Source organism: Polyergus mexicanus, unplaced genomic scaffold (genome assembly GCF_030449975.1).
Source record: "Polyergus mexicanus isolate NDT 795.1 unplaced genomic scaffold, iyPolMexi1.0 SCAF_1, whole genome shotgun sequence".
Taxonomy (NCBI): domain Eukaryota; kingdom Metazoa; phylum Arthropoda; class Insecta; order Hymenoptera; family Formicidae; genus Polyergus; species Polyergus mexicanus.
This window is the reverse complement of record NW_027223321.1, coordinates 10,298,918-10,313,777: the sequence shown is the minus strand read 5'-3', so window position 1 is coordinate 10,313,777 and position 14,860 is coordinate 10,298,918. Positions and strand designations below refer to the sequence as shown.

Here is a 14,860-nt window from a genome sequence, read left to right as displayed (position 1 = left end):
TTGCCTAAGTGAATAAATCATTCGATTAGCACCCAACAACGGCAAAGAGAAGAAGATAGAATATAAAGGAGGAATTTTCTTTTACAAGAGACTGCAATAAAAGTTATATAAAAATAAGTAGGCATGAAGAGAAATACATTTTTTTATCTCTGAAAGATCCTTTGAGAAGAGCATAATCATAATTCAAAACAAATATCTACTTTAAATATTTAATTTGTAATAAGAACACACAAAGCACACAAAATTTAAAACAAACTACAAATCAATCATATTTGACATTTTTACGTATAATTATATATTTGTATTATTATCGATACTTATCATCATTTGACGATGATGACAAAAGACAAATGTTTACAAGCGCAATACTTGGAAACGCGCAAGGAGATATAGTTTTACTTCCGTTAAGAGCGCGTTCGTTTTGCTTTTATATGATCAATTAACTTTCATACATTAACATCTTTCTTCTCTTTCTATGTTCAATATGTGACTAGTATTCATAAAATACTTACTTGTGTTTGTGTCATTACAAACGGCGTTGCGGACACTATTAGATATAACAACAATGCACAAAATTTCATTTTGAACCTCGTCTTTAATCTTGTTGATCGTCGAACTCAACTCAATTGATTTCCGTCGCCAAGAAATCAATCTTATATATATAATAGACACACGTGATTAAAGAAAATTTTATTACTATCACAAATTGCGGTTTGCTTATTACGCTTCTTGTATTTTTGTTATCATTATGTATTTCGTTATCTTTATGCAAAAGGCTAAAGGTGATGTCAATCTTCGTTTCTCGAACATATCAGCGACAATATCTAAATAGAAGAAAGATGCCTGTGTGTATGTGTATGTGTGTGTGTGTGTTAATGTGTTCCAATAACATTTTGTTTGATGCATTACGTCATTAGGAAAAATGTATGGATATTTATAGAGAATTGCATAAAATATCTAAAATTGTTAAAAGTTGAATATTTATATACTCCTTTTGAAAAATTATATCTATTTACGCGGACTTACATCAAAACAATTGGATTTCCCAACAATTTTTATAACACGTGATCAAGATCTTCGACTAACATTGGCAATACATTAATTCCTTCTTCACAATAAACACATTGACTCCCGGATCTCTCCGAAAGATTTATGATCGCAGACACTGTATGAACTACATATTTACAGAAGTGAGCGACTACTATGGACAAGAAAGAAGAAGACAACGCATTTTTAACGAGCAAAATTTGACTAATATTGCATAATAACAGAATATGATTTAGCCTCTAATGACCTTGCTAATTTTCTCTATGTTAGTTACTCGTTTTAACATCCTTTAATTTATTACAAACTTATTATTAATTTATCAATTTAAAATATTGAATTATTAAAAGTTTTATTTATCATTATTGAAGTTAGATTCTTTTTTTGACGAATTATTAGAGATAAATATATTTTAAAAATTAAAATTAATCTTTAAAGATTGGATATAAGTTCGTCTTAAATTTTTATAATTATTAAACAAAAAAATAGATAAAATATATTAAGAATAAAATTTGTCTAATTATTAGAGAAAGTGATTCATTAGGTTGGGCTTCAACTTCAGCATCAGGTTTATAAAATAAAAGTATATATCTATAAAAATTTTGGAATATAATTTATTTAATAGACTAAAGTATTGATATTAAGGACAGGATCTATAAAAGAGAGAGATATATATATAAGAATAAAAGATAATAAAATGATTATCCTTTTTCAAGTTTATTAGGAATAGAGAATAACTAATGTAAATTAGAAAATATTGTTCAGATTAAACATATAGATTATATATAATAAATTCTATATATAATATTATAGGATTATTTGTGTGCTAAATGTAAAATTCAAATAAATTAGTCTCTAAAAATATAAGGGTATTTAATTTTATGATTGGGGATACGTCACCAATATATAGAACCATTGATACTAAATTGATAATTACACAAAATACGCAGTAAAACGATTGAATCGCAGAATCGAGTAATTAACATAACGATAAGTTCCGTGATATATCCATCGTTAAATAAATAATAAATCTATATTTTAAATTATTATTAGTAAGCAAAAGAAACAAGAAGGGGGAGAAAAAGAGAGTAAGAAAAAAAAGAGACAGAGAGAAAAGAGAGGGTGGGGAAGAGGGGAGAAAGAGAGAGAGTTATTAACAGATTTATATACAAAGAATATTATATTATATATTATAAAATTTATACATATAATTTATTTGTACAAATAGTTGACTTGTGAAAAACAAGATGAAATGTGTTTATGTTTTCGACGAAGACATTTTCTCTTTCCTTTCAAAGCGGCATCTAGATATTATCCTTTCACGCAATAACCGATATGGATGAGGTGATTCGGAAGTAGTTATCGGCACTCTTGCGAAGCGACGTAATTTCGGAGACAACAAGACTAGATTTTGAAAAATACCGAATGCACTACTAGTTGCCCAGTACAAACTCAGGCACTGGAAAAAAACATTTAGATAATTATTTATTTGCAATATAATTCAACTATTCTTGTATTTTTTCATTACTTACCGATGGTACATACATAGCGATGGGGATCATACCTATCGCAGCAATTCTGAAGAAATAAGTCAAATATTGCTTCCATTTTGTTAACTCTTTCACCCTATTCATACAATTTATCTGCAATAGCATAAAATCAATAGAAATTATAGAAATAAATGCTTAGAATAGTTAATTTTTTTTTAATTTTCCTGATGATGTTCCAATCAATTATTAGGGAAACTTACTTCTATAATAGCTAAATTAAATAATCCCATTGCTATAGGAAGTACAAAAGGATCTGCTATGGTTAAGTTTGTAATCCAAAGAAATCCATCAGTTATAAATTCCTGATAAGTGGTATAAGCATCTAATTGGAAAAATATGTACAAAATATAAAAATTCTTCTGTTTTGTTCAAGCATTGCTATACGTACCAGCATTCTGTTTAGGTAACATATAACATAAATTTCTAATGGACATTGATAATGATATCCATAAAGGTATCTGCACTAATACCAATATGCTAGCTTTAGCTGGATGACAATTTTCTCGAACTATCAATTTATTCCATTGTTTCTTCATCTGTAATAAAAATGATAAATATTTATCATATTAAAGGTCAAATACAGTAACCAAGCTTTATTGTTAATTTGTAAACTTGAATTAAACTAGAGACAAAACATTACCTACAGAGTAATTGTACAAACGCCAAGCATATTTTTTGGACCAATTATATTTATGTATCCCATAATTTGTCTCTATTTTCATTTCTTTAACTATTTCATCCATTTCAGACTTAAGATTTTCCAATTTTGCAAATATATATTGCTGAAAAAAAATTATTATAAATATCATGAGAAAAAATTGTATTTTATTTTGAGACAATATTTAATAATAAAATAAAATAAAATAAAATAAAAAATCTAATCAAACAGTTTTCAAAGTAAATTTATATAAAATAGAAAATAATAAAAAGAAATATTTATTAGTTATATGATCAGTCTTGAACTGTTTCTCATCATATCTCCTATATATTCATATAATGATAGATCTATCAAAATTACAAAACAATATATATATATAAAATAATGAATATCATAAATCTACCTGATACAAAGATAGTGGCAATGTTATCGCTGTCCTCAGCATAATAGTGGTAAGTACAATAACTGACCACCATGGCAAACCTGTATAGTCATGCATCCATAATAAGGAATCTTGCGTGATTTTAACAAGTTCGCTCTCTGATAATGTTCTGAAGATGCCACTGAATTGCATTGGAACTTGACTTTCAGCAATAGAATCAACATTAACACTTGTAAAATGCCTAATACTGTTATAATGCTGACTACTGTAATAAGTTTTACATCCTATGCTTTTCTCTCTGTCATTATGCAAAATCACATGGGAAACTATTTGAGGATGAGACACATAGTGAAAATTATTCTGTATTCTTGAACCATATTGCCTAATTATGACATTATTTAATGATAACTGTTGATTAAGAAAAATTAAATCCTGTGTAATATTTGTACAAGATGTATTGTAATTATTATATACACTGTGAGATAATGTATTTGATAATACATTAAAATAAGTGACATTAATGCTGATCCGTTTAAACCGTCCCAAAAAGACATGTTGTAACTTTGTTAAGTGCATGGTAAATATTAGTAGCAGCAAGTAGTAGCTTAAAAAAATATTAAATTAAACGTATGCATCAATGTGAGACCTATTTATTGTACACTGTAGAATTTTATTTCTATGATACTCGCACATTTACTGATAATTTAAGATATATACGAAATTTTTTTCGCCCAATTTTTAAGACAGCGTCAAACTATCATAACATAAAAGGTTATATGTTATAACCTAACAGTAGTGTCTAATAGTAGAGAGAAGCCTGAGAGGGGTCATGCCGCTATTTTTCATAAGACGCTTTTTCTAGCTGGTACAGTAGTGCCAACTAGATCCATTTTACAGCTGACGAAACTACATAACCAGATTTGCGTTTCGGTGCCATGGTAAAACAACCGGTTGATGCATGTACGCGCTAGATCGATATGCATCGCTCTTAAAAAAAGCGATCAAACTTATTTCACTCAAAAACGCTAATAGTTACTGGTAGGGTCACCCAAGCCGGACAGGTCGAAGGGGAAGACTCAGACTAAGAGAGAGATATGGTAGTTATATTTTTTATATTAATATTTTTAAATAAATGAAAGTGAAAAATGTTAATAATAGAGAAAAGGGAGCTTTAGTCGTTTTTGAAATTAGTTTCTCGAGAAAAGTATTATTTTCGCATTTCCGGCCCTTTAATTAAAATTCTAAGTGAAATTCTATAAGAGGAAAAACACTTAATATTTTATACGCTAAAAAAACAATGTTGCATAAGACACTGGCGATTTTTGACAGTTTATGATATTTGACAAAAATCTGACAGCTGACAGTATCACCAGCGATCATATAAACATGAAAAAATTAAATAACGCTGTCAACAATTAAAACTTCTTAAAAAACAATAAAACACGGTTAAAACTGTAGAAAAATATAATTAATTATGCTTATATAAATTCGTCTGTAATAGCTTTTAATGTACATTGGTGAGTACTAGTGCAAAATTAACTGAATAATATTTATAATTATAAAAAAAAAATTAATAATAAAAAGCTAAATAAATTACAAGCATGATTTGATAATGTTTAAAATGCTTAATACTTTTGTTTCAAAAATAAGAAAAAAGTGACAGCAATTTATTGTAAATATCTTTTGCACATTTAAAAATTAGGAAAAAAATTACTAAGAAAATTTATTTTATTTTACATGCGCATATACATAAAAATATTTCAATTATAATTTATTATCGCTATAGTATATACATAGAATGATAAAACATCACGCGCAGCTAGTAAAACATTAATAAATCCATAATATTTTTCCGAAATTATGTATATTTAATATGGACATGCGTCAACCGGTCGGTTTACCGTGGCATCGAAAGTAAATCTGGCCATGTATTGTAGTTCCGTCGACTCTAAAATGGATCTAGTTGACGTTATTGTACGAGCTAGAAAAGGCGTCTTTCGAAAAACGACTGCGTGGCCTCTCTCAGGCTTCTCTCATATACGTTACCTAATAGCAGCCTCGTTTAATGCTACCATCTGCATTCATTTTGAAAATTCCATAGAATTACATAGTCAAACTACTTTTCAATACTGCCGATAAACTCTCTATTTAATTTGTATCCATATTACATACTTCCATAAAGTTGCTTATAATTCTCTTCTATTCTTCTTTATATTAATTATTATTAAAATATAACTATTAAAACATTAATTATCATTAAAAACATTATATTATTATCTTTTTATGTGTACATATATTTATCGACGAGAATTTTTTTTATTTCTACAAAATTTTAATTTATAATATAATTTTAATTAAAAATCTCTCTCTCTCTCTCTCTCTCTCTCTCTCTCTCTCTCTGTAATTATAATAATTAAAGTTTTTAAAAAATTTATATTTTTATAACATAAAACATCTTGTAATTTTTTTTACTTTTTGTTACGAAAAAATAATTGGCTAGCTAATATAAAATATATTGAATTAACATACATTGCTACTTTATATACTGATATATATTATATTATATATTGATATATGTTTTTTTTCTACATTATTATTACATATATATATACATATATAATAATGTAGAAAAAACATGTATATATATACAGAATTTTTTTATATATATTTTATATATATATATATATATATATTTTTTTTTTTTTATATAAAGATAAAATTCTGTATTAATGTATAGTATATCTTTTTTATATTTATTTATATAATAAACGAAACTAAATACTATTTTAAATTAAAGCTTTTTCGAAAATCGACAGCTACATTTAACATGTCTTTGCAACCAATACTTTCCACTTTCTCTTATTCGCTTTTCTGTTGAAAGAAAACGACGCAAAAGGATAGGTAACAGGATACGTAATGATGGGGTTAGAAAATCTGGAACGGAATTATCTCGCGGATTATGTTGGCCTGAACCTTAGATCCGAATACGATACTGCTAGGTGGAGGCATCCGTATCCGGGTTATTAAAAGCGGCTCGTCTGAACCCTTCAGTGTAAAGCCAATACAATACAATAATGAGAATAATATGCTCTATTTACAAATTAAAATATCGAATTTCAAAATATTCCGCGCGCTATTTTATCAATATTAGCTCTGATCCAGCCTTTATACAAGTATTAAAAGAACTTGTACAGCTATATATCTCAATCTTTTGTATGTTTTTTTTTTTTTTTTTTTTAGATATGAATGCGAAGTAAAATACGTTTGTGCAGAGAAAAAAAATGCAAAAACCTCTGAAAAAAATAATTCATTTTTCTCGCGAGTCACATAAAGCAGATGCAACGTGAAAAACTCTTCCTTCCCTTAAGGACTACCAAAAAACGGAAGTATAAGGAAGTACCGAAATCAACAGGATTAACGCACAAAAAATTGGAAGTCAAGTTTTTAAGCAACGGATTTTTACAGTTTTACAATGTATCCGTCCAAATCGGAAAAATGTTGTTCTCGATGCGCCGTTCGTCGTTACAATTTTTTGCATAACGGGAAAAAATTTTCGACAAAGTGAGTAAATACGGTTCTATTTCTTTTCCTTGACCGACCAAGTAAAAAACCGACACTAACGGATACTTTTACGACGTTGAAATTTTTTTTAACAATGTTTTAAATGACAACACACATACACACGCATATGTAAGAAAGCAAAAAATCTTCATTCGGATAATTATTTGGAAAATAATACGAAAAATCTAGTAAAATGCTTCCTTCGTTGTTTTTTTTTTTTTCTAGATATTTTCATTTCTATCTAAACATGATAAAAATAATTTATATAAAAAACGCACATTGTAAAATATTCGTTTTCCTATCTTGCAAGAATCTTTGTTTTGTAACTTATACTCGCAGATATATTTAATTCAATTAATTCATTTATATTTTATTTTTCTTGTGTTTATACACTTTAATAAAATACTTTCTCGTTGGGTATAAGAAAATTCTATTACATAAAATATTAATTCGACATCAGTTGATTACGATTACAATTATAATTATGATTACAAGTACAATTTTGATACAATCGCGACAATTAAGGCCGTAATAAGGCGTTAGAAGATTATTTCGCGAAAGGTATAAATAAACGAAGGCTGGCGTACGTATTTTCGTGATTCACCGGTACCAGTCCGACGATACGACACAACCGTCGTTTCAGAAGGATACAATAAACGCGGACGAGAGCCAAGCACTCGTTACGAGCGGGCCCCGAAGGCTCTAATTAAAATAACAAACGGAAAATCCGCGAGAGTTTCCGCCGCACTTGCAGAAACTTCCCCCGCTCGTCTCGTAATACTACCATCCATTTCCATTTGCCGACACGCGTCCTCCCGCGCCCTCCGCGAAGAGGAGTACCTGCTTCCCATAAACGACAATTATGTATTCAGCTCTCTCGGTGACTGTATATAAATGTTTCCATATTATATCACTCTACATAGTCGAAAGTGTTACTCCGTCGATAGGGGTTAAACCAAGATTGAAGATTTGATATATTATGAGAAAAGTGCGTATAAAAAAAGTAAGATGAAAAAGAATATAAAATATAAAAAAAACTTTAAATATTAAATTATAATTGCAATAAAAATAAATGTATAAACAATAAAATAAATCCTTTTCAAATTAATTAATACGAATATAGAGAAAAATATATTGGAGAAGGAACAGAGAACGCTAAATATGAAAGAAATTACAACAAAAGTATAAAGAATTATAAAATGAGCTAATAATATGACAAGTATGTATGTTTAGATTAATTAATACGCTTTTGATATGATAATTTTAATTTATTAGCTAATTCTTTGTACATGAAAAGTTAAAGAAAAACTTATATGAAGTACTGTACAGAAGATAAAATGACTGGAAAGAGAAAAGTGATAAAAAGAGATGGAAATATAATTGTACTGAAAATAAAAAATGGAAAAGAAACTGGAATATACAGAATTGGAAACGCGTAATAAACGTTTAATTGCGCAACGAAAGAACAGACAGAAGGGCCCGCGCGCGAAGGAAAACATCGAAGGAAAAGGAGACGATAAGCAGAAAGAACAAAGGGGTCGAAACGCGGGGTGGGATAACCGCGATGAGGGGTAAACGAGGAAAAGGAACAGGCGAGAGACTAACCGCGAAGAGGGGTTGGCGTTTCTATTCGGAAGGGGGTTGGTTCTGGCGTCTCGTTACAGCGGTTGGCTGTCGGAAGCGCGGATGATGCGGCGGGGAAGAGAGGGCGCAAACCCCCGAGGGGGTTGAAGCCGGTCTCGCCGTGTTTTTCGCCGATTGAATCAATTAAAGAGGAAAAACTCCCGGGGTAAAATATTCGAGACGTGTCCTGATCGTCGTACACGGTCGCATATACACGCGTGCTCGTTTGTTTGTACCGATCGAGAGATCGACGGCACTACCTTTTGGATTGTCAGGTATCGAGGAATCGGGTTTTTCGTCATTCGTGCGAGCTAAGATCTTGATGTAGAAAGCATGCGCCGATGCGTGCAACTTTTAACAACGAAGCATCTTTCAAAGGTTATAAATATCGATTAAGTATATATGTGTTATAATTAAATATATACATATTTTTACATTATAATATATATATGTAAGGAACACAAATAAAACATCCACACACACACACACACACATTTGATATTTTTTTTATTTGAAATGTTTTTATATTTTTTCAAAATAAATATTACAGTCTCCATTGTTGTGATATTTATTTATCGTAGAATTTAATGCGCTAATAATTTTATAAATGGCACTATAAATGGATATATTGTCGCTGAATATGTAAAACAATTATAAAGATAGAAGAGCGCATGTATTAATTTTCTCGTAAACAATTTTTATCTCTATATAAAAGTGTAAAAATATACTACAATAAAACGCAATCAAGTTTTGTATTAAAACTTGTGATATTACAATTTATTTCTATATACAATACATAATATTTAGTTTTAAAATAACCATATTATCAGTGCAAAATATTTGTGCTAAAAATATATTTGAATAGATGGCAAATAATTTAATATTTCTTATAATTATTTTCTGTTAAAAAAATGTACCCTCTGCACAAAACAAAGTATTTTTATGAGCAACAAAAAGAATTTGTAAGAACTACGAAAAATTTGTTTGCGCAAGGTGTTTCGTGTTCGCTTTGTAACGCGATCGGGATAAGAAGCATGCATGTGTAGTCGTCGTAAGGACTAAGAAATGAGAGAAGAGGAACGAGAAATACACAGAGGCGGAGTGTCAGGCAACAGGCTCTAATCTCTTAATTACCAGTGAATAGGCTCGCACCGCGTGCGGCCGTGCTAAAGACGATGCGGGGATTACCGGTAATAGTACTCTCGTAAGTCCACCATCCGGCTTGTTTGTTAAATAATATCATCGCTACCCGTGACAAAATATATTTGCGTAATATCCTTTCATTCAATCTGCGCTCTTAGTCGACTCGCAATCAAAAATCAATACAAGATTATTTAAAATTATAAATGATGTAAGGTAATGAAAAATTATAAATAATAAACTTCTTTTTTAACTTTGTTATTTTTGTCTAGCATCTTTAAAAGAAATGAAAAGAGGGAGACATTTATATCTGCATTTATTTTTTATATCTATCTATTAAACTGTGCTCGTACAAGAAAACATATAAGTATCACGGATTTCGAGATTGCGCGCGACTATCAGCTTTGACATTTTGCAAACAGCCGCAGAGAGAAATGACGATTCAGCAGATATCGGCAACGTCCGACGGATTCCTAATTGACAGTCTCGCAGTGTGGAGCCACGATTCGCCGACACGTCAGTTGATCTGCAATCGTAAGCGTAAAATAAAATAGGACAAGCGGAAGTGCGGCAAAATTTGTCGGAAGGATAAGAGCGATACAGGGTATTCAGTAATATATTTTTCTATAAACTTCTTTATTTATATGAATACAATTTTTGCAAAAAGAGATATCAAAGCATTTAGAATTAATAGCTTTTCTAAAAAGAGATAAATAATTAATATCTTGTATAGAAATGATACTTTAAAGATTAATTTTGTATCTGATTTACGCGCTCTTTCTATTTTTTAGATTAGTCTTTAGTTAAAAACTTATTATTATAAAAAATAGTTAATGAATATTGAAATATTTATTAATGTTAATAGATTTCTGTTTATATATGTGTATATAAAATAACAAATATATAATTTTTGTATCAAAAACTATTCTTCCGATACAGATTTTAGAAAAATACAATCCCGCACTTATCTAAGATATTAATATCACAGCAGTTCGATCCGGAGCAATAAGAGAAATTAATGCTACATATAAATATTTCACAAAATTTTAACAACGAATGAAAGGACAAGGGTATTAAAATCCTGCTGTTTCCCTGCTGTATTCTTGCTGTTTCGTAACACAATAGAAACAAGTTTTCAGAAAGAACGAATAAAAGACTAGAGTTCTTACAACCTGCCACTCAATGATAAAACGATAATCATAATTCAGATTTTTGCGATATCAATATCGCAAATTTAAATCCTTCGGTAAAATGTAAATCAATATTATCATTATGAGAAATTTATTATGCGAGGTTCTATGACTGCAATGTTTTTTTGAAATATAGCTATTACAGTAATTATTAAAAAAATCTAATACTAAATACAAGAACAATAAATCAGAGAATAACTTTTATTGTTTGTGTATCACAATCTCCTATATATATAAACAATCATTGGAAAACACTTCTTGTCATGTAAGGCAATAAATAGTTTTGACGAAGGCTTTTATTGAAAATAGTGGTTGTTTGTTAGAAAACAAAATTAGATACACATTTTCGATAAAGAAAAGAAATGCAATTGTATTTACGGTTCAACCATATAATAGCTCTATAAGTTATTTGTCGAACAAATCTTGTTGTCCTGTTGTCCCGTCGAGCATTTCTTTCCTTCGATATTTACTAGAGTCTTACCTAAATTAACGTTTCCTGAGTTTCCAAAGAGTCAATGATTTCGAGGTGAAAGTTTTCTTTGACGTTCTAATTTATTATCGCGTATCGTATTTCTCTGTCTGTATTGACCATAATTGATGAACTCTATAGACCAGCAATGTTTGCAATAAAATGATAATTACAATTCTTTACACACATATTGACGTATTTAATCGTCAAACATTTTATCATGTAAAAGAAAAACATATACATCGTTATTTCAAAGGAGAGGAAAAATAATTTTTATTTGTTTTATTTTATTATTTTTTTTTTTAATATAAAGATTAATAAAAGAGAGATAGAAGATGCAATTCTATAATATAAAAAAATACATAAATATGTATATATACAGACGTCATTATGATTCGTAATTCGAATTAATAACGATCCTTTCTAATAAAGTTTTAATCTAAATTTTATCTGGGCATAATCATATGGATTGTATACTTGTAATGTGATAATATCGACACTCATGTTATGACGTGGCTCAAGAAGAGAAGCCTTCCTCCTTTCCCCTCTCTGCTCCCCCCACACTCGTGTTATTGTCTAACTCGTTGATTTTATACGGTATCGCTAATGGTCCATGCATATGTAAAGATTTCTCGCAGAGGCTTCGCTGTGCTCGCGAGAGCTCAGCGTAGGGGTGCCAAGGGGCTTCGTTCGTTCCTATAACATCTGTTTTATATAACCGTTTTATGTCACATCCGCCCTTCGCCGATCATCCGTTCAGCGTGTGACGTATACAAAGTGTTTTATATAAATTCTTAATTTGATTAAAATACAAGCCAACCGAGCGAGGTCTCTCGCGCGAAACTTAATATCAAAAGATGATTAGTAATAATCGCAAATAATTAATAATTATCGCATCTCTGCACGACGTATGAAAATAATTGTTATTCGGGTAATCGTTGTTTACATGTATACGATGTAATTATGCGTCAGGACAGAGCACGCGATCAATCTCTTAGTTTCTCAGGCACGATACATCATAATAATAAAACAAAAATGAGTGATTCTCTTATTGTGTGTATAAAAAAACATAATTACATAATCATAAAAATTATGTATAATTATATATAATAATACACATTGTAAGCATATTTAAAATTCCTTTTTTGCAATATACATTTTAGCGTTACTATTGTATATAAGTTAAAAGAAAATTAAGAAAAATATTCTATGCTAGATTTTATATATTATTTGTAATTTAACGATACATTAAAAATATTTTTGCTAAGGTAAAAATAAAATATTTTAACATGACTTTCTCTCTCCCTCTCTCTCTCTCTCTCTCTCTCTCTCTCTCTCTCTCTCTCTCTTTCTCTTTCTCTTCTTTTTCTCCGTTATATGGAAACTGAATGGGTGGTCCGTAAAAGATAATCAACGAAGTGTATATCGTTTAAACTTTCTCTTCGAATATGTACAAATTTCAAAATTTTCTCGAGAAGGGGATGAGCACACGACACCGATTTCGTGCCGTGCCATGCCGTGCGCACGACATCACTCCCTGCCGATAGGTCGCGCCTTTATTTACTAGGTAACTTTTGTTATACCCAGTGCGCTTTTACGACCCTGCTGAGCCTTTAAAATTATGGTTCCTTTTTAGAACAGAGTTAAACACGTACCATCAGATTTCATTTTGATGCCTTCAAGTCTGACGAGCCACGCGCTATGCATATGACTTTGAAAGTTATTTTTTTCCCTATCTTTTTCCATCGTTTGCTAGAGATAAAATGTCAGATATCTATCTCTTAATTTATGTAAATTACATCAGGAGAAATGCCATTGTGCAAATAGGCCAGGCAGATATAAAACTTTCAAGAGTAATTGAAGATTTCATATGTAAAGATCTGTAAATATAAAAAATAAAAAGAGCTTGATAAGTAATTTCTTTTTTTAATTTATCTCTTGTGGAAAAATGCAACAAAAATATATGCGACATTTGATTTGTACAATGTAATTCTTATGAAATCAATACAATAATTTTTGGATTGTTCTATAACATATCTAATGCATAATACATATGTATATATATATATATATATATATATATATATATATATTACGTTTGATTTATCGTGATGATAATGTCATAAAGTGACTTGTCATAAACTTCAGTAGAGAGAGATAAATCTGGAACTTAATATATGATTCATATATGTGCCCAGTAGCGTGCGATGCCTATGCGCACTATTAGACATTATATAATCGTGTGGTTGTCGAAATTCGTCGAAAATAATTTGATAGCGCATATAATATGTTACTTATCGATGACGCAGATTTGATATCTTATATATGCCTTTAGAGTAATTGTTATTAGAAATGCAAATCTAATTTCTACGCATAAATTCTATCCTTGCACAAAATTGCGATGGGAAGAATTTGACAACCAATAGATCAACTTACAAAACTTTTAATCTTTCATCTCGTAAAAACACAACCCTAACAAAAAAAAATAAAAATCCCGTTCACATTATAGACCTCTATTGAAAACCACGAACGGTGATTGCGTAAGAATAGCGTAAAACTCGCTAGAAACGCTAGGACCGAAAATATCTTCGTAAAAGGAAGAAAAAAAAAGCGAAGGTGGATGATTTATTATCAGCTGTTTTGTTGTATATGTTTGTCAAATTTTCAAAACTAGCGGTAAAATCTATCCATCTCCGTTCATAAAGTTGTGGTAGCACCTGAGATTGTTCCTGGCTTACCGCACACGCGACGGCCGTAAAAGTGTTCACGTTTTCGAAAAACTAGACAAGCGCATCGCCATAAGTGCAATAAAAAGGCTCGAACCGAGCAACACAGTAGCCACTTTTTTGCCTTCTATATAAAAGTTATACGACAGTTCATCGTGGCAGTCCGAGCTGCGGCTTATATAAGGCCTTCGAAAAAACGGCTTGCACGAATAGCCTTATAATTTACGAAGCACAATCATTCCCTTTTGGATCCGAAAATAGTTTCTCCTTCGAGAAAACAATATTTTCTTTTCGGCTTATTTGATTTAAAATTCTGTTTTAATATTGCATTACCGATCAGAAGAATTGGATTTAATGTCTACGAAATTTAACTCGATACAAAATGATCTGTATTTGCCTACGGTGACAAATACGGAATAATACGGCACTATTCAAGACTATGATTCAATCCTACTTAATGACTAAAATACTAGTTCAAGGTAGCTGTCAACGAGATTGCAGTTACAGTTTATGATTG

General features: G+C 30.2%; 1 protein-coding gene across 1 annotated transcript; it reads right to left on the bottom strand.

Moving 5' to 3' along the window:
• Positions 1 to 2,269: 2,269 nt before the first annotated feature.
• LOC138938450 (cytochrome c oxidase assembly protein COX18, mitochondrial) lies at positions 2,270 to 4,387 on the bottom strand. Its single transcript, XM_070305421.1, has 6 exons — positions 3,656 to 4,387; positions 3,239 to 3,376; positions 2,983 to 3,130; positions 2,795 to 2,916; positions 2,577 to 2,687; positions 2,270 to 2,503 (listed from the first exon to the last, which is right to left on the bottom strand). Exons 1-6 carry the CDS (start codon positions 4,208 to 4,210, stop codon positions 2,303 to 2,305), a joined length of 1,275 nt encoding a protein of 424 aa, XP_070161522.1. The 5' UTR covers positions 4,211 to 4,387; the 3' UTR covers positions 2,270 to 2,302.
• Between the last annotated feature and the right edge of the window lie 10,473 nt (positions 4,388 to 14,860).

What these genes read in the sequence shown, in the direction of transcription:
- LOC138938450 (XM_070305421.1), bottom strand. Translation starts at nt 4,210, where the DNA reads ATGCACTTAACAAAGTTACAACATGTCTTTTTGGGACGGTTTAAACGG. An exon ending in GGCGTTTGTACAATTACTCT is followed by an intron (nt 3,131 to 3,238) that starts GTAGGTAATGTT and finishes TTTTTATTACAG; the next exon opens with ATGAAGAAACAATGGAATAA. An exon ending in GTTACCTAAACAGAATGCTG is followed by an intron (nt 2,917 to 2,982) that starts GTACGTATAGCA and finishes TTTTCCAATTAG; the next exon opens with ATGCTTATACCACTTATCAG.